The sequence below is a fragment of the Sturnira hondurensis genome, unplaced genomic scaffold (genome assembly GCF_014824575.4).
Source record: "Sturnira hondurensis isolate 20B ecotype Veracruz unplaced genomic scaffold, ASM1482457v3 Scaffold0007578, whole genome shotgun sequence".
Lineage (NCBI taxonomy): Eukaryota > Metazoa > Chordata > Mammalia > Chiroptera > Phyllostomidae > Sturnira > Sturnira hondurensis.
The window spans coordinates 1408584-1426980 of record NW_028080209.1 but is presented as its reverse complement, the minus strand read 5'-3'; the positions used below and the strand labels follow the sequence as shown (position 1 = coordinate 1426980).

Here is an 18397-nt window from a genome sequence, read left to right as displayed (position 1 = left end):
GTGTCGGCTGCCCCTGAGTCCTCGGATCAGGGAGCTGGGAGCTGCCTGTCCTGAAAGAGGTGAAGAGAAAGGAGAGGTGTTGGCTTATGAGGTCCAGCCTTTCTGTATAATTAACTTGTCACTTCCAAAGCCATCTGCTTTCTCTTCATGCCATCTATCATCTCCATAAAAATATAAATACATATATTTAAAATTCAATTACAAGGAGACCCCGCATCGAAGAAGGAGCAATAAAAACAAATCCTATGGAAATATAGCTGCAGACCCAGCTTCTTAGCACCCACATCCTGTTCCTGGAAAAAAAGCTATGTGACCCCTTATGCAGGTTTTTATTGCAGCAGCTTTTGTGATAAACACCCATAAATAGAAACGGAACCCAGAAGCAAGCTGGCGACGGGGACATTTCTGGGAGTATGTTAACGACCGGGGAAGTATTGACCGGGAAGTAGGCAGGAGTGCCATTGTAAAACTCAGCCGAGTCCCCAGGCTCTGTGCACACTGTCAATAGTCCATGAGGCCGAACCAAAAAGCAAGGCATTTTATCGGATGGTTTGGGGTCCAGGGTGTCCGTGAGCATTCAATGGACTCAACAGGAAGTCGGAGATGCAGAAACACAGGTGCGAGCGGCGGACGCGACACACAAACCGCAAGCCCAGCGCATGGGGATGAATGGTGGGTGGACGCTGTGCTTGTGTGTTTTTCTACCTGCCTGATTTCTATGCCAGGGCCCTTGGGATATGGCAGTGTCGGCTGGGTGTCACTTCTCAACAAGTCATCTGTGTGTTCTGAAAAATGACCCTGAGCTACAGAAGGAAAAGAATGAAAATACCCCATAGGTCACTGAAGTCTGTGTCCCCTGGGCCAGGACACAGTCATCGCCTAAAATACATCCCTCAGGGCCTCACCTGCCCTGGTTTTAAATGCCATCACCATCACCTAGTAATTTTGCCCACAAGCACAGTCGCAGGCGTCTAGCTCTGTGAGGGACATCGAGGACCTCAACCCTAAGCACAGCAACAGCCCCCGCCCTCCCCCTCTGCCTGTGCACCTGAGAAGCCGGGTTCTTTGCCTCCACCCCCCCCCCGCCCCCCGCCTTCGCTTCATGCCAGCGACGCCCATTGAATTCTCACCAGTGTTCTGGGCAAGCCAACCTTTTGCAACCTTCCACTTTTCAACCTTACCCCCTGAGCTTTGGCACCCCCAGCTCTCCCTGACGGATCTCTCAACTCCATCTTCCTCTACAGCAACCCCGTCTCTTCGAGGGAGCCAAGCAGAAACAGAGCAGTGTGTGAGAGCCCGCGCCTCTCCTGGGAGCCCTCAGTCCCAGCCTTCCTTCTTTGCTGATCCCTCCCTGCCACCACGTCCTCCATCCCGAGTCCTAGGGGCCTTGATGTCATCTGTCTAGCAGCTCACCTGGCCATTTCCAGCTTACAGTTCAAAGCTCCTGACATCTTGCATTAGGTCTCTGTCCTACCTGGTATTTGCTACATCTCCCAGTTTAGTGTCATCTGCAAATTTAATCACCACGCTGTTGCCTCGCTATTCCTGGCCATTAATGAAGATGTTATGGCAGAACCCGGCAAACAGTGTTTTCAAGGTCACAGGGAGATGAGAGCTAACCTGCTAATTAACACCTCTGCTCATCGCAGGGAAAGAGCATCGAATGCCCCTGTGCGGTCCGAGTCACTCCCTCGCGTTTCACGCACTTCCTTTCCCAGACGTGGGTTGGGTTTTATGCTCCCTCTGCTGCACATGCGTGGCAGTTCCCATTTAAAGAATGAAGACCATCAGAGCATGCCTTGCTTATGTTTGTATTCAGTTTGTAGCGGGAGAAATAGCCACTAACAGGCGTTTCAGGGGAGACATGTGCATGGTGAAGAAGCAGTCCTGACTGGGCTTGCTGTTGCCATCTCTCCGTGTCTGAAGCACCAGCCGTGACTGTGGGAACACACAGGGAGGACCAGGGCACCTGGCAGAGAGGGGAGAAAGGACATGTCCCTGCTGAGATGGTTCCAAAAGGGCTGACCCCCAAGGTCTGCAGCCAAGAGGGGCACGAGGAGAGGTCCCTTTGTCCCTGCTACCACTGCCTGTGACCCCGCGGTGCACCGTGGGCCCTGTGAGGTGGAGTCTCCACTGCATTACAAGGAGGAGCCCATTGTGAATGCTGACTTGCCTGCCTTCCACACCAAACTGCCGATGTGGTACCGTCGTCCTGCCAAGGGCTGATCAGTAGTGCTGAATCACAGGAAAGATCCAGGACAGGGTTATTCATGCCCAGAAAAGTGACCCCCACCATTTACTACTCGCAGCACTTCCCTTCTCCTGTCTCTCATGGCAGGCCTGCCTCCTAACCTTTTCTCAGACAGACTGTCTTAAAAGTGTCTCTAGACCGGAACCCAGACTGGCCCAGCTGAGGCAGGGCACCCACCTCAGAGCGCTGGTGTGGAGGGTGGTGGGGAACAACCTCTCAATTCCCCTGGTGCTTGGTGGGTGGTCTGGCCCACCATCTGCAGTCCTCCTGGGTCCAGTCTGGACTCTCCAAGCCTGCAGACACACAAGAATACCAGTGTCTGTCCCGCCAATCAGCACAGACTCATTATGCTCCGATACCTATGGGGGCGGTGGCTCAGGGGAAAAGGGGCAGGTTTTTAGAAATTGGACCAGAACATGCCAAGGGCCTTCGCCAGCTGTACACTCCCATGTGCTCACACAGCAGACACTGAGAGGGGAAAAAAAAAAGCACAGTGGATCCTGAAGCCAGACTCTTGAGTTCAGATCATGACCCTGACATGTTAAAAGCTGTGTGATCTTACATCAGTCCTTTACCCTCAGTTTTCCCACCTGTAAAATGGGATCATAGCCACCCCGACCTCAAAGGATTGTTGTGAGATTTTTAAAAGCTGATAGGTGTCATGTCTGGCTGTCATTTATTACATTTTGAGCATTATCCACATTCCAGACACTGTCGGGGTCAGGAGCCAGCAAACTTTCTCTGTAAGGCCCAGACGATAACTATTTTCAGGTTCGTGGGCCTTTATGTCCCTGTCACCGCTCTCCAGTTCCGATGCCGTTGCCCCGAAGCAGCCATGGACCACGCACAGATGACTGTGAATGTTCTAATAAAACCTTATTTGTGGACACGGAAATTCAAATTTCACCTAAATTCAAGTCATTAAATATTATTATTCTTTTGATTTTTTTTTGGATTATTTAAAAATGTAAAAATGACCCTTAGCCGTGTGGCTGTATAGAGATGGGTGGGGGGCTGGATGGGCCCTTGCGTCCTGACGCAGGAGTCCAGGGCGCGGGCAGAGCCCCCCAGGCCTGGGGAGCAGGGGCTCCTTTGCCGGCCACAGTCTGCCTTGACCCCACTAAGGTCTGTTACCTCATCTTAAAAGCCCTTCTCAAAATGGGTGGTATATTCAGACTCCAATCGGGCCAAGGTTAAGAGATGGCAACTCAGTTCCAAGCTCTGGCGTCTCAAGCTCCAATTCCTCTGAGATGGCTGCAGTCTGGCACGCTGGAGGGGTTCCGGCCTCGCATCGGGAGTGGAGCACAGACACCACGTGGCCAGGAAGCCTGGGCGAGCTGGACATTTAGAGGTCGCCTGGGTCGGGTTTGGAGCACTACAAGTCTTTGTTCCTTTCTGAGGGAAAAGCCAGAACAAGACTGAAGGCTGACAGGGGCCAGGTTCCTGGACAAGACGCGGTCCCCATCTGGACGTTGGGGCAGCCTCTCTGGAAGGTGCTATTGGCCAACAAGGTGCACCCGGGGACATGGCCTCTGCCTGCCCAGACCCTCAGGACTTTACACAGGTCTGTCATAGCTGCCTCCCTTGGTTTCCCGGCCTCACCCCACCCTGCTCCAGTGTCTGCACCGGCATGACACTTCCGCCATGGCACCCTCTTCAGGGCACCATGAGGGCCCCAGGCCCCCCATCATCAAATTTAAATCTTTCCTTGGTTTCTAAGCACCCCCACACACAGACCCCAGACTGGCCCTCTCCCAACCTGCAGAGGGGACCTCTTGTGACACCCCCGCCCTGTACCATCCTCCACGCCTGTGGGTGACGCACTGCCTCCCTCTGCCACAGCTGGCCACATCCAGCCTTGACCCTTGTACAAAAAGACTTTGTAGTGGGGTCACAGAGGAGTGGTTTAATTGTGCCGCAGTTTCCTTACCTATCAACAGGGGGGAAGTAATAAGAGCAGCCTTCATGAGGTCGCTGAGGTCTAATTAGGTGACGCACATCAAGTGTTCCCAGAAGCCCCAGGGGAAACGACACAGCCAGCAGCAAGCCCCACAGACTCCGGAATGCATCCACCTCTTCCCTCTCTGAACCCGTATTTTACATTAGAATTACCCAATTACCACAACACATGTCCCGGATGGGAGTCCTGTCTCTCCAGTTAGGCTACAGACAGATAAACCTTCTGTCCGCCCACCTTATGCGTTTCCTGGGCTCCCACGGGGCCTCTAGTGCCCCACAGCCCCGGGCCCAAACTGTCGTTTTCTTTTCATCCGTCCATTGAAATGCTGCCACACACTGCCGAGCCCTTTCTTCCATGAGGGGCTTCAGGGGAAGACTGAAGGAGAGTTATCTTCCTAATACGGTGTTCTGACAGCCCGACAGGGAGTGTGATCGGAGTGTGATCGCCAGAGCCGGCCTGGGGATGCTCAACAACATCATATTATTTAAGTAACAAAAAAGAAAGGGCTTTCATGAAAATGACCCTCTGGGCGGTAGCTTGGCATTCGGAGTGGACAGGAGAGTGCCAGGGGGTGGGGCTGGCCTCTACCAAACCCTGGCTGTGGCTTGAGGAAGAGGCTTTTCAGGAAAGCCCCATGGCCCACCGCGTTGCAGGTCCCGATGGTGTTTCCATGAGCCCCAAGAATCCAGGCTCCCCACCCAGAACCCCCAGAGGTGTGGCCAAAGGTTAATGGGCTTCAGAGGGGAGACTGGAGGTATATAAGGGCCAGCCAGGCCAACCAGACACCAAAGGACAAGCAGAGAGACCCACCAGGCCCACACGGGACTGCGTTCACACTGTGAGTAGCCCTGGAAGGAAGTGGGTGGGGGAGGGGTTGAGCATGAGACCCAGGGTTGAGCAGCCCTCGTGTCCCTCTGCCACCTCCAACGCGAGGCTGGGGCTGGGCTTCAGAGTGAGTGCCCTGGCTGACTCCCAGGAGCAGGCTGAAGGCGCACACAGCAAGCCGAGGCAGGGCTGCCCTGAGGCGTGGAGGCCGGAGGCAGGGCAGGCGAGTGCAGTTCCTGGCAGCAGAGAGGCTGTTTAGGGTCAGTAGTGCCACCAACTATCAGCCAGAAACCCAAGCCAAAAACTCAGCAGGAACACAGGACCCCACATGGCACAGAGGCTTTGCTTTGGAAAGTTAAGGGGAAAGGCTGCTCCCTGGGGACTACAGGCCTGGCCCTGCCAGGGAGGGGCGGGGAGGAGACAGGCGCCTCTTGTCCAGAGCTGAGCACGTGAAGGCACAGCCCTGCCCTGGTGGTGGAACAAGAAGTCCGCACTCGACACCCAGCGAGCAGCTGCCCCACCCCTGGCTCTGTGCTTCCAGAACACAAATGAATGCAGGTGACATGGATTTTGCCCTTTTTACTTCAAGTTTTTATTGATTCTTACAGAGTGAACTAGATGCCAATACCAGAATGAAAAGGGATCTCCCTGAAGGAGCGGGACAACATAAATGTGACACACCCGTGTCCTCTGGGAGGGACAGGCACCCAGAGAATGCATGGCAGAAAGATAGGAACAGAGGGAGGGGCCATGATTCGGAGCTCCCACCCACGGTGTCCTCTGTCCTCTCAAGATCCTACAGGAGAGGCAGGCAGTCTTTGGTGGGTGGTGGTCCTCCCCACCTTCCTGGAATGTGTACACAGCCGGCATGGGAGGCTTTGGCTGTCTGAACGCTGATGTTCTTGCTCACGGAGTTGTGTCAAGAGGAGGGAAGAAAGTAGGACGGGGCAACAGGGCAGCAGGACGGCAGAGGGCATGCTCTGCTGAGTACCAGGGGTTTTAGGTGCCTGAAGAGCCGGTCCTGGCTGAGAGGCAGGACACCAGCCTCGGAGACTCTGTCCAAAGGGAGAGAGTGTGGGGCCTGCGGAGAAGCCTGGAGGCCAGCTCAGGCAGGTCATTCCTGTTCAACAGAATCCTGTAGAAGGCCCCATGGGCCCCCAGAAGCTTGTGATCTGAGACCCTATAATGGCCCCACACCTCCTGCAGCAGAGGCTGCCCTGGTCTCCCCTCCTGCCTTGGAGGCCGGGCCCCTCGCCTCCTGGGCAGTCCACCCAGCACAGGGGCGTTTGCGTCCTGGGTGCATTCAGCAGGCCTGCCTCCCGACACCATTGTCTGCCTTCTGTGACCAAAGGTAACATGCAGTGAGGGGCTGGGAAAAGCACCAGGCCTCAGAAGGCCAGGCTTCCAGCCCTCCACTGCCTTTGAATGAGTCCCTCTACCTCCCCAGGTCCCTTCCCTCCCCAGATCACACCAGCACCCAGGTGGACGTGAGGATTGTATGGGAGAGGGTAGGAGTGGGACTCCTGGCACCAATGTAAGGGATCGGCCGAGGCTGGCACACAACAGACCACGCCCTCCTCCCCACAGGACCCTCTCGACCCTGCCCAGAGCCCAGCTGGCTGACCCCTTTCCCAAGTCTCTGTAGTCACCACGTCATCTGCTTCCTGCCAGGTCTCCACAGCCCATCCAGACATAGCCACCGCCTGAGATGCAGGGGGGGCCCCCCTACTCATGACATGCTGAGGTGGGCGGGGGTTTGCAGGGAGCAGGCACCCCCCTGCTGTTTCTGCATGGCAGTGGACAGGCAATTAGATTCACAGGAACTTGGAGGGGCTCATTCCAGAGTCAGCACTGGCCCCAGAGCACTGCCTGGGGACTCCACTCCCAGCTCTCGGACACTGCTCCTTCTGCCTCTGCCTCCACATGGCCCAGGGTCTTGGCCTGGTGCTTCCAAGTACAATTGGGTCCTCTGGGCCTAGGTGCATCCTTTACAACACCCTAATTGGCTGAGGGAGCAGGGTGGGTCTTGAGGCGTAGTTCTGTTAGTAATCGAGGAGCTTGTTCTTGGAGACACAAGCCCCCTGCCACTTCGGGAGCCTAGCTGACCTCGGCAGACCTCACCTCTGACAAAGAGAAGGGCCCACAAGTAGAGTGATTCTTCCTGGTGTGGGCAGGGGCCAGGCGCCTCTCCCAATCAGTTCTCACAGCTCTGGGGCAGACAGGGGGCTCTGAGCTTATCTAGTGAAGCCCCATACCAGGCCCATGTCCAGAGGGGCTAAGCAGCCCACCCAAGATCACACAGCCACGGGCGGGCAAGGCCCGGAGCTGAGGGCTCGGCTCCATCCGATGCAGCGGTCCGCCGCTGCCCCAAACTCCAGGACAAGAGCTCCTCTTTGTCCAGCTTCAGGATGGTGTCCTGCAAGACCATGGCTGCCCTGCTAGTGGTTCACGTCGCTGCCCTGCTGGCCTCCCAGACAGAAGCCTTCGTTCCCATCTTCACCTACAGCGAGGTCCAGAGAATGCAGGTAAGAACCCCCCTCTGCTCACCTCCACAGCGCAGCCCAGCGACTCACAGACCAGCGACTCACAGCCCTGCTCAGCACTAAAGACGTGGGAGTTTTTCTAAGGCACAAGTGTCTCTTCAGTAAACCTACGTTTAATCAGCTATGCCAGTGACACTGAGGACAGCATGAAGGACCTGGCCCTGAGAGAACCCCAGACTCCAGCTGTCTCCCTGGCCACCTCTGCTCCTCCCCCAGGGCCACTCAAAGGTGTCAGTGGAGTGACATCTTTTCCCACTCCTGCTCAGCCTTCCAAGGAAATTTCCAATTGACAAGTCAATACACTGGGTGAGAGGCCAGACATACCAGGAAAGCTAAGGCAGCTCAGGAGACAAGACACAAACACAGGGAAGATTCACTAACAATAGAAGACAAAAGGGAGATGTCACAGGCAGGGGATGATTAATTGCCCAACAAGTGATGCCCGTTGGTAAGTGCTGAGTTCAGAGGAGGGAGAAACTGCAGTGGGCTGGTGCCTGTTCCGAAGCCTGGGGGCTGGGGGGGTGGCGCTGGCACCCGAGCCCTGGGAGAGCAGGAGGAGGGCGTTGGGAAGATGGGTGGGACAACTTCCGGGAGCAGTGGCACAGACTCCCGTCTGGAGCCCAGGAGGAGACTCGGCAGACCTAGTGTTTCCTCCAGGAGGGAACCAGCGGCACAGCCTCGGGCAGCAGGACTGCTGGGCCTGCCTCCCTGCGGCTTCCTTCACACGCAGGGTTTCTGAGTGTCTGCCGACACTGGTTTCTTTTGCCCAAAGAGACGAAGAAATGAGACTTTCACATCCCGCCAGTCGGGGACGGAGGCTCCCTTAGGGACAAACGCCTGAGTCAGTCCCTGGAAGGGCGTGTGGCCCCTGCACCTACACCCACTGTCCAGGACAGGCATCCCTTGTGGAGGCAAGGCTGGACCCAGATCCCCTTCTTCAGGGACAGAGAAATTGACGGGGGACCCTGAACACACCGTCCTCCACCCGCCCCCTCTCCAGAAAAGACAACCTACTGTTCTGGAACTGCCCCATCTCAGGGCTGGCCCCAAGCGGAACGCCAAGGAGGGTGTCCGTAGGGGAACCCAGCCCAGCACTGCATCTGGTCTGAGTGCTGCGAGGCCTGGCAAGCCCAGGGCTGGACGGAGGGTCGAACTCATTGGAACAGAAACTAGCCAAATGGCAACCAAAGGGCGCTTCGCATTAATCTGCCGTGTGGCTTTGCTCCCTGTATTTGCCAGGCCGTGGGATTCTTAGGAAGAAGCTGCAAACTCCTTCCTCCATAAATTCATCTCCCTGTCTCACCCTTTATAAATCACCTCCCAGGGACTCCAGTTTCTGGGCCACCCCAGGGTGCCCTCACAGGCTAGGCTATCTTGCCACCTTTTTTTATGGGCTCTCTGCTAAGAAAAACACATTTTCACACTTAATATGCATGAAGGGCAGCCATTATTTTCAACATTTTTAACTTAATTAACAGTAACAATCTGGGCACAATGTTTGACTTCAAAGGGACGGACTCCTCCCCATGCTGACCAGTCAGGGGCAGCTCCAGGACCTTTCGCAGGCCGATGGGTGTCCACGACTCCTCAGGTGGGAGGTGCCTGGGGAGCAGAGGGTTTTGTGGCCTGAGGGGAGCTCAGGCCACTTGGCACCCTGGGCAGAAACGGACGGGGGCCATCTGGGAGGAGGGCAGGTGTGATTTTATGCTCTGCCCCCACAGGAAAAGGAGCGGACCAGAGGGCAAAAGAAATCTCTGAGTGAACAGCAGTGGTCTGAAGAGGTGGGTGCTCTGGACCTCGCAGAGCCCGCAGGGGAGAAAGAAGATCAAGTTATCAGGGTGAGCGGACAGCGGACAAAGCAGAGAAGCCTGGCGTGCCCCCGCCCCCCCCCCCACCCCCAGCCATGGGATGAGCTTGGGCATGGTGCTGAGCCAGCCGTTCAGGCAACAAGCTCCATCCTGGGGGGAGACAGACACCAGCTATGAGACACTAAACCATTTAGGCACGAAACAAGGAGGTATTATAGAGCATGATGGGGTGCGATTTGGGGGCCCTGATTTGGATGGGGGGGCCAGGGAAGGCCCCTGGAGGAGGGGACATTGGGTTGGAAGCCTGAATGATGAGAAGAGGCCCCTCCCTGTGAGGACTCAGAGCGGGGATGTCCCAGTAGAAGCGCAATGGTCCTGCTCAGGAAGCACGTGCTGGGTTTCAGGTCCTTGAAGCCAGGGTGCCCCACGAGAGGGCAACAGGTCAGCAGAGTCTGGTGGGCCAGAGACCACCGGGCAGCACGGGGGAAGGCAGGAAACTAGTCAGGAGGCGGGTGCAGTCCTTGGCTGGGAGAGGTAATCAGGACGCGGTCCTTCCACCTAGACAGGAACCCGGGAGGCAGCCGCAGTGCAGGCCCAGGGCCCCGGGCCTTTCAGCGACACTCTAGGATGCACGATCGTCCGGACTGGAGAGCCTTGAGTGTGTCCAGCACACCTCCGTGACTCACAGTCACGGATCCAGGGGATGAACACTCCTGCTATGTGTGCGGCCTGGAGATAGAATAGTGAATGAAACTGCAAACCCACTGCTCTCGTGGGGCTCCCACTGGTCCCCCGCCCAGTGGGCAGCCGGAAACAGGTGCCAGAAGGATAGGCTACAGACCACAAGCAGGGTAATGAGCAAACTCTGTGACATGGCAGACAGTGACATGCACCATGGAGGAAAAATAACACAGGGAAAGCAGATGGAGTTGGTTGTGATTTTAAAAGGGGTGATCAGAGCAGGTTTTGTGGTTAGAGGATATCAGTGTGAAGACCTGAAGAGAATGAGGGAAGCCAAAGGATGCTGGGGGGAGAGCATTCCACGCAGAGGGAAGAGCAGGGCAGAGGCCCCGAGGCAGCGGCAGACCTGGTGCATCCAGGGAATGATGGGGAGGCCGGAGGAGAGGGAGTCTGGGGAGAGCAGGAGACGAGTCCGGAAGGTGGACTTTACCTTCTCGGGACTCGGCTTTCACTCTGCTGACTGGGAGTCTTCGCGGGCTTTGGGCAGAGGAGGGACATGGTCTGGTTTACATTTTCAAAGAGTCTTCTCAGTTTCTGTGTTGAGAACAGGCTGAGGGGAAAGGCAGAATCAGGGGGACCACTGAAGAGGCCGCAGCAGTGTCTGAGGGACAGTGGTTCAGCCCAGGTGGTCACGGTGGAGGCGGAACAAAGAGGTCTGATTCTGGAAGTATTTTGGAGTTAGAAACCCACAGGATTTGCTGAAAGAATGTGTACAGAGTGTGAGAAAAGAGAAAACTGACTTCAAGGATTTGGGCTGAGCACCTGAGATGGTGAGGCCTGTGGTTGGCTGCAGGTTGACAAGAGGAAGATCAGGGGGTCAGACTGGACCTGTGAACTGCGGGATGCCTGTCAGGCAAGTGGGGGAGACGCTGTACGGGCAGGTGGACATACACGAGTCAGCACTTCAGGAGAGTTCAGGGCTGGAGACATACGTGAGAGTCATCGGCAATTACACGGAATTTCAGCCCAGGACAGGGTGAGCTCATCATGTGGGTGTGGGTAGATGGAGAAGGGAGAGGCCCCAGGACCGAGCGCAAGGCACTTCCCCGTAGAGATGCCTGGGAGGGGAGGAGACTGACGTCTAGAGAGAGTTCCGGCCTTGCCAAGGTCACACAGTGGTCAGGGCAGAACCCAGTGGCCACCTGAACACTAGCCAGTGACCTTTCCACCCCCTTGGGTTGCCAGGGCATGCTGTCCCCACACAGGGAGGTCAGACCTACGGCCCAGGAAGTGATCTTGACGCAGTCGCTGCTCTAGGCGGGGAGCTCCCGCGGCTCCTGAGGAGGAACTGGGAGAGAATTATTCGGCTGGCAAGGGGGCGCTGGCTGGAAGCTGCCTCCTGACATGCAGCAGAGGCAATCAGTGCAGTGACTGAGGTTTCCATGGTACACTCTACGCCCAGCGAAGTCTCTCGGAGGCTGGGGTGAGGCACCTCTCATGCCCTGTCCATCTCCCTAGAACTTTGCCACACAGTCCAGGAGACCCTCACAGGTCATCCAGCCCACGCCCCTCATTTTACAGTGAGGAAGGTGGGGCCCAGAGAAAGGCATAACCACAGCAAGTGAATGGCAGAGGCCAGGCTGGGACCCAGAGACGCCCAGAGGAGCGCCCAAGGTTGCCCTTCAGGCATCGGAGCCCATGCCCCAGCTCCAGAGAGCCTGCTGGGAGGTGGGGAGCTGGTTTGGCAGCAAGACCACTGAGCCAGGCAACTCTGGGGGACAGTGAGATCAGTCAGCACCTCTGACCCTGCCATGAAAATCTCTCTTGGTAGCGAGCCTCCAAACAGGTCCTCTAGGGCCTCACTTGTGTCCGCACAGTGCTAGAGCAAGTGCAGCTTGGTGGCCCTTGGCACTGAGACAGGCCCCCTGGGTATACTGTTTCCTTCCTTGCTATTCAGCACCTGTGTTGCCTCGAGGAAGCTATTCAATGTCTTTGTACTCAGTTCCCTCATCTGCAAAATGGGGGCACTAATAGTCTCTACACCACAGGGTTATTGAAAAGTTTAATAATAATATACTAAGGCACTTGGGTGACACCTGGCATGTGGTGGTACATCCTTCCGGGAGACAGGGGAGGCGAGTGTCCTGCCCATGTGAAAAGCCAGGGGGCTTCCTGACAACTCTACCCCTCCCAGCCCAGCTTCCCCACCAGAGGAGGTTTGTTAATCATCCTCCCAGGTCTCAGTGGCTTCCACGATCCAGCCCCCTGGTCAGAACTGGAGAAGGGGGGATTGAGGATGGGGGAGATATGAAAGGGGTGCCAGAATTCCAGGCTGGCCCTAGAAGCCCAGAGGACTGGGCAGGGTGGGGCCAGCAGAGTGGGGTGGCTCCTGTAGGGCACCCGGGGGTTAATGGCCCTCTCCCTGCCTCTCCCTTCTTGTGAACTCTGCCTTATTTCACAGCTGACTGCTCCCATGGAAATTGGAATAAGGATGGACTCCAAGCAGCTGGAAAAGTACCGGGCCGTGGTGGAAGGGCTGCTGAGCGAGGTGCTGCTGTCCACCCAGGACGGTACAGCGGGAGTGTGGGCGGGCATCACCGCACAGGGCCAGCCTCTGCCCACCCAGAATTAGCGTTCCAGCAGTGAGCAGTCTGAGCCGGGGTTTGGGGATGGCCATTTGTTTGTCTGCTCTGCACCTGAGAACTTGAAGCTGCTTTCTCCTGCAAAGGTGCCCTGCCCTGCAGTCACTGGGCCTCATCGTGGAGCAGGGCAGGCTCAGGCGGCTGCTGGGGCCCAAGGAGCCCAGCTTCCAGCTGGGGCGTCTCCAGGGCCCAGACACCTTTCTGGCAGAGGGCGACAACAAACAACAACACTCCAACCCTCCCCTGCTCCAAATGTGTTCGTTCCCTCCCCAAACACCATAGTGATCTCTCTGAAGGAAAAGGTGTGGTCTGGCCAAAGTCTGCATTTTTTTCATCATTCTGCACATCAAAGTCCTGAGTCCCCTTTGGCCTTGCCCAGTTCAAGGTCTAGGCTGACAAACAGCCATTGATTACTTCCCACAGTCCCCAGGAGAGGAGAAAGGCAGGGAGGAAGTATCATAAAGTGGAGAAAGGGGTTCAATGCCCCAGGTTGATTGCCCCAGGCTACAGGGAAAGCTAGAAGTAGAAGCCTGGCAAAGCACGCCCCTCCTGGGTGCCCCTCTTCCCTGGGTCCTGCAGGCAGGTTTACAAGGTGGTTTCACAAGCTCATAAGCAAGCCTGCTGACACTACTGAGCTGCAAATCTTTGTTTTCCTCCAACAGCCAAATGACAGCCCACTCCACTCCTGGGAGAAAGCGGCAGGTGGCCACCAAAACTGCAAGCCCCACCCCAGGGAGGCCCCGAAGGCTGCATGGCCTGGCAGTGGGACTGGAAGAAAATCACCTTCTCCCAAGCAAATCCCCCTCCAGCAAATAAAACATGAAATATACGGAAATGACTCTTTTATTTAACAACTTAATTTCCAAAGGTCAGACTCAGATCATGCTATAATGGGAAAAATAAAGTTAAGAGGGAGTTTGGCCACAAATGGTGCATACATTAGCAAAATGCGTGTCTTTTCTAAGTTCTGAGTTCAAATATCAATTTAGACCACAGAATCGGAAAATTTGCTGCACTGGCTCTTCTGCGAGAGGTGAGGACCGGGCCCACAGAGACGGCATTTTCTGCCCACACTGAGTCTGTGGCTGAGCAAGGGCTGGAGTCAGGTCTCCTGAATCCTGGTGCATTTCCTGTTCACCAACAAGCTCCAGGTTTAATGGGCCAGAGATGTGAAGGCCTCTGCACAGCCCCTTGCTGACTTCCTGCTGGCCTTTAAACTCAATGAACCTTTGCAGAAGCACGGTGGTGACGCCCACCTGCAGATGAGGGCACGGGGGCACCAGCAAGGAGGAAATTACTATTATCATCACCCTGTGACTATGTGCTCCAGCATCTGCAGCAAAATCACACCACCAACCCATTTGTTTCTGCCTTCTACACAAAACTGGATGGGGCATTTCATTCTAATTGAGTTTCACATTAATGAATGTTCATTTATTTATAAGCTGGGGCCATACGGGAACCTTAGGTTACCAGCAATTAGACACAGTGCTCGCTCCATATTTCCGCCCACACGAGCCAGTGCAGTGGCTCAGCCAGGGAGTAGTTACTGGAACAAGAAAGCCCCAGCCCTTGAAAAGGACATCCCCCTCCCCCCCCATGCTCTGAATGCTCCCAAGGAACACCCAGACCCTCGCTCACTGCAGTGTCGTTTCCACTGCGCTCCAATGCTCTCCAATGCACCACTGCGAAACCCAAGTGCAGCTGCAGGGTCCTAGGTAACAAATGGAGCCAGGGCCACAGCAGGGCATGTGGGAGAGAGAGGAGGAACACAGGAACCTGTAAGGCCTGCAACTGGGAGGAACTGAATCCAAGACCCTGGCACCTCCAAGTTCCGTGCCAGTCACTGAACTATCTGTAATGCACTCCAAGAAGCAGGAAAACAAAATGCTCGGTCTCCTCCCACATGGGAAAACGCAGATTCATGTGGCTTACTTGCCCGTTGCTCAGACCTGCCCCTACAGGGAGACTGCCTCCCCCGTCCCCAGTGGGGTGCCCACATCTGCAGCAGGGGTCCCGGGGCCCTCTGAGGGATTTTCTCTAGGATCCTGGGGCTGTGGAGCAACCTTGAAATAGGCGCCAGGGAGGGAACTGAGACGCTTAGGAGATTCGCCCCACACAGTCTGCATCTCTCTTTAATGGGAATTGGATCAGCAAGCACAGCCCCTGAAGTGTGAGGGCACGGCCCGCTCTGCAGAACGGCCCTGCTCAAAGCTCAGTGCTGCCACCAGCTTGTCTGAGACCCTCACTCGGCGGCCTCTGATGTGCTTCTGGGTAATGAGCTGCCACGGGACCCTGCCACGGCCAGCATCCATACCGGCACCAGCATCCGTACGCACTGTAGCCAGGGCCCCATTTTGATGTGTCCGTTCCTTTCTTCTCTCCTTTTCCTCCTCCCATTGCTGTTCTCAAAATCAGCTCAAATAATTATTTTCTTCCAACACAATCCTCCAGTTTCTGGGACAGCAGACTGGATTGTTTACAGGACCCACACAGCCCTGGAAGAAATTAAAATTGGGGGAAGGTTGGGGAGGATCCCGTGAGCTGAGCCAAGAGAAAATGACCATGTTTTCACAGAAGTAAGGAGACAGGGTCCTGGCAAAAGTGCCAGAATGCCAGGACCAGGACTTAGCCCGGATCCGGTGGGGAGGGGCCTGGAGGAACCAGTCGATCAGGTTGTGGGCTCCCCCTCACATCTGGCTGAGGTTTATCCAGCAACATCTGCAAGACTCTCTGCAGACACCTGGCAACTACCGACAGTTCCAGGTCACCCTGCCTCCATGTGGAAGGCACCGCATGCGTGACAGGACCACAGGTAATCACAGCGCAACCTGAGCCCAGATGCACAAGATGGAGATGATAAGGCATTTTCTCCGTAACCACATCGGTGTGATTTTATAATTACTGTGCTACATGGATTTGCAGTGAAATTGAATAGTTAAAAGCAAAGAGTAATTGCCTGGTATCTTTACTCTGTAATTTAGTATAATCTAATCATGGACAATGTCCAAAAGAAACTGTTTGAAACCATTCCATTTTCTTCACACACAACTCGTTTTTGACATTGGGGGATGCATTCCACGCCTCTTAAGGAATGCTTACGCACAGACATCAAAGTGTGAGAGAGGCCAAAAGAGTTAGAGTTTTATCTCATTGTCATTGGAAAAGCAGGTGACAAACCTGCCCATTAAAACCATTCCAGCATTTCTCGGTGATGCCCTCTGCCCCTCACTGACTCAGAGATGGAAAGGGTTCTTCTCTTCCGCACAGCGCCGAAACGGGGCAACAAGACGCTGGGCAGCGCGGGTCATCCCAGTCCAGTCGGAGTCCCATATGGCACCCACACCGCCCCTTCTTTCCAACCACACTCTCCCACTGCCCACCCCCAGTGTGATGCCACCATGGTGCGGTTTGAAGGAACAGCTGAGGGACAGATGAGGCCAACAACAAGGTAGATCAAGGACAAGTCTATGGTCCCCGAGCATCTCTAAGGACTCGGTAAATGCGTGCAGGGCCTTGCAGGAGGAGAACGGAACCCACTAAACGATTCCCGGCTGTTACTATGGCAAGGCTCTGCTAAGACAGGAGGTCAGCAGGACGGCGCGTGGTGGCCCCCGGGGACCCAGAGCGCCTTCCGAGCAGCCCCTCGATGTCACTGAGTGTGTGGATGTGGTTACTAAGTAGACGTAGGCACTAGGGCTTGTTTTTCCTCTTTTGCCTTTAATAAATCAGGAGACCAACTGCAACATGAGCTGCTCGCCTTAAAAAAAAATCACAACAAAGTGACGAGAAAGGAAGGCACACAGGGCAGCTGTTGACTTTGCAATATTGCCCTTTTCTTTAAAATACAGACAGGCCCAGCTGAGGAACCACGGTGACATCACAGAAAGCAGACTCAGAGATGGCCCAGAAAGGCTCATGGGCAGCACCCCATGGGGCTGGGGTGGCAAGGAAGCACTGAGGCCCTTCCCTGGAGGGGGGACAGGTGGCTGTGAAGGAAGTTTGGGGATGGTTGTGTGGAGGAAAGTAAACAGCAACAGGCTCACTTCGCTCAAGCAGGGAAAGCTGATGGAGGACCCAGAGGGGCTGGCAATCCAGGGAGGGACAGGGCTGGGGCAGAGAGTTCAGCAGGAAGAGGAAAGGCAGAGACCTGGAGGAAGGACTGACTTGTGAAGTTTTTACTAACTGCCTTTTCCTATAAGATGGTGAGGGCGGGAGGAAGCACTGATGGGCTCACACGCCTGTGGTGGCACACTGACACNGGAGGGGGGACAGGTGGCTGTGAAGGAAGTTTGGGGATGGTTGTGTGGAGGAAAGTAAACAGCAACAGGCTCACTTCGCTCAAGCAGGGAAAGCTGATGGAGGACCCAGAGGGGCTGGCAATCCAGGGAGGGACAGGGCTGGGGCAGAGAGTTCAGCAGGAAGAGAAAAGGCAGAGACCTGGAGGAAGGACTGACTTGTGAGGTTTTTACTAACTGCCTTTTCCTATAAGATGGTGAGGGCGGGAGGAAGCACTGATGGGCTCACACGCCTGTGGTGGCACACTGACACACCCAAGGCCTGCTGGACCCAGCGAACAAGGCCTGGGACGGTTGGGAGCCACCACGGAGGCAAAAGGGGGGACTGTGTTGGTTGGGGGTACTGCTGGACACACGCTGGGTTTTAGGCCAGCGGGAAGACACAGGGAGGGGTGGGGAGTGTCAGCTGGCCCCAGGGTGTGGCGGCGGCAGCAGCATCTCCAATCACAAGGAAGCCTGACTAACTGACAAAGCCCACACTGGGCACCCCCACTGGGGTGGCGCTAGTGGAGTCTGTATTTTTAATCCTGAGACCCACTGTGATGATATAGACAGAACTCTGCAAAATGCTGTGACTAACTTTGTTTAAGCATCAGTTTCAAGCCCTCTTAGAATACACAGGGCCAGTACCCGATGCCGAAAGGCTCACCCTTTATATACTGAACGACACAGCTGCAAGCAGTTGCACAAATGTGACCAACTCACTTATCATGCAAACGGCACTTCAGAAAGAAAGAAAACACTATTATGCGGTATACGTGTTAGGCAATCACTATATCAAATTCATGGCATTCCATGCAAACACAGGCAGAGAAAAGGAAAACAACACTTGGTGAAAGAAATCGCACCACATGGGAGCAGTTAAGTCAGGGACACAGGGAAGCAAACGACGGAAGCCCAACCAAGCCAAGGCTATAATTTTCCTAGCAATTGTGGTCAGTTTTGAATATCACTGTGGCAGAGCAAGTGACAGGAACGCAAACCATAGGCAGAGGGACCTTGCCCACAGGTAAGACCAGGAGGGGGACAGGAGGAGGAAAGGTAGGGGTGAGCTATGGGACTGTAGGGGAAGGGGTAGAAATGAAATGGAACCCAGGAGGCCTGCCATGAATATTTGGGAAAGGCAGCTAATGAGAGATGTAGAAGGAATACAAAGCGGGGGAAGGAAGACGAGGAATAGTAGCTCTATTTCCATTTGCCACCACCAGTCGCCAGGCTTCCCTTGGGCTTTCTCACTAAGAGTAGTCAGGTAATCACACAGCGCCTTGTAGGAGGTTTGCACAGCAATGCTGCTACAGATATGGGTTAAGTATAAACGCTAAGGAGCATGTACCAGGCACTGTCCTAAGCACCTTACAGAAATAACATCTTCTCATCCTCCCGAAAGCC

At 55.2% G+C, this 18397-nt stretch overlaps 1 protein-coding gene across 1 annotated transcript; it reads left to right on the top strand.

Annotated features, from left to right (window-relative positions):
- Positions 1 to 7414: 7414 nt before the first annotated feature.
- Positions 7415 to 13590, top strand: MLN (motilin). The gene is made up of 4 exons (XM_037052783.1): positions 7415 to 7561; positions 9301 to 9417; positions 12530 to 12616; positions 13373 to 13590. The coding sequence occupies exons 1-4, from the start codon at positions 7445 to 7447 to the stop codon at positions 13559 to 13561; spliced, it is 510 nt and encodes a 169-aa protein (XP_036908678.1). The 5' UTR covers positions 7415 to 7444; the 3' UTR covers positions 13562 to 13590.
- The last annotated feature ends 4807 nt before the right edge of the window (positions 13591 to 18397 follow it).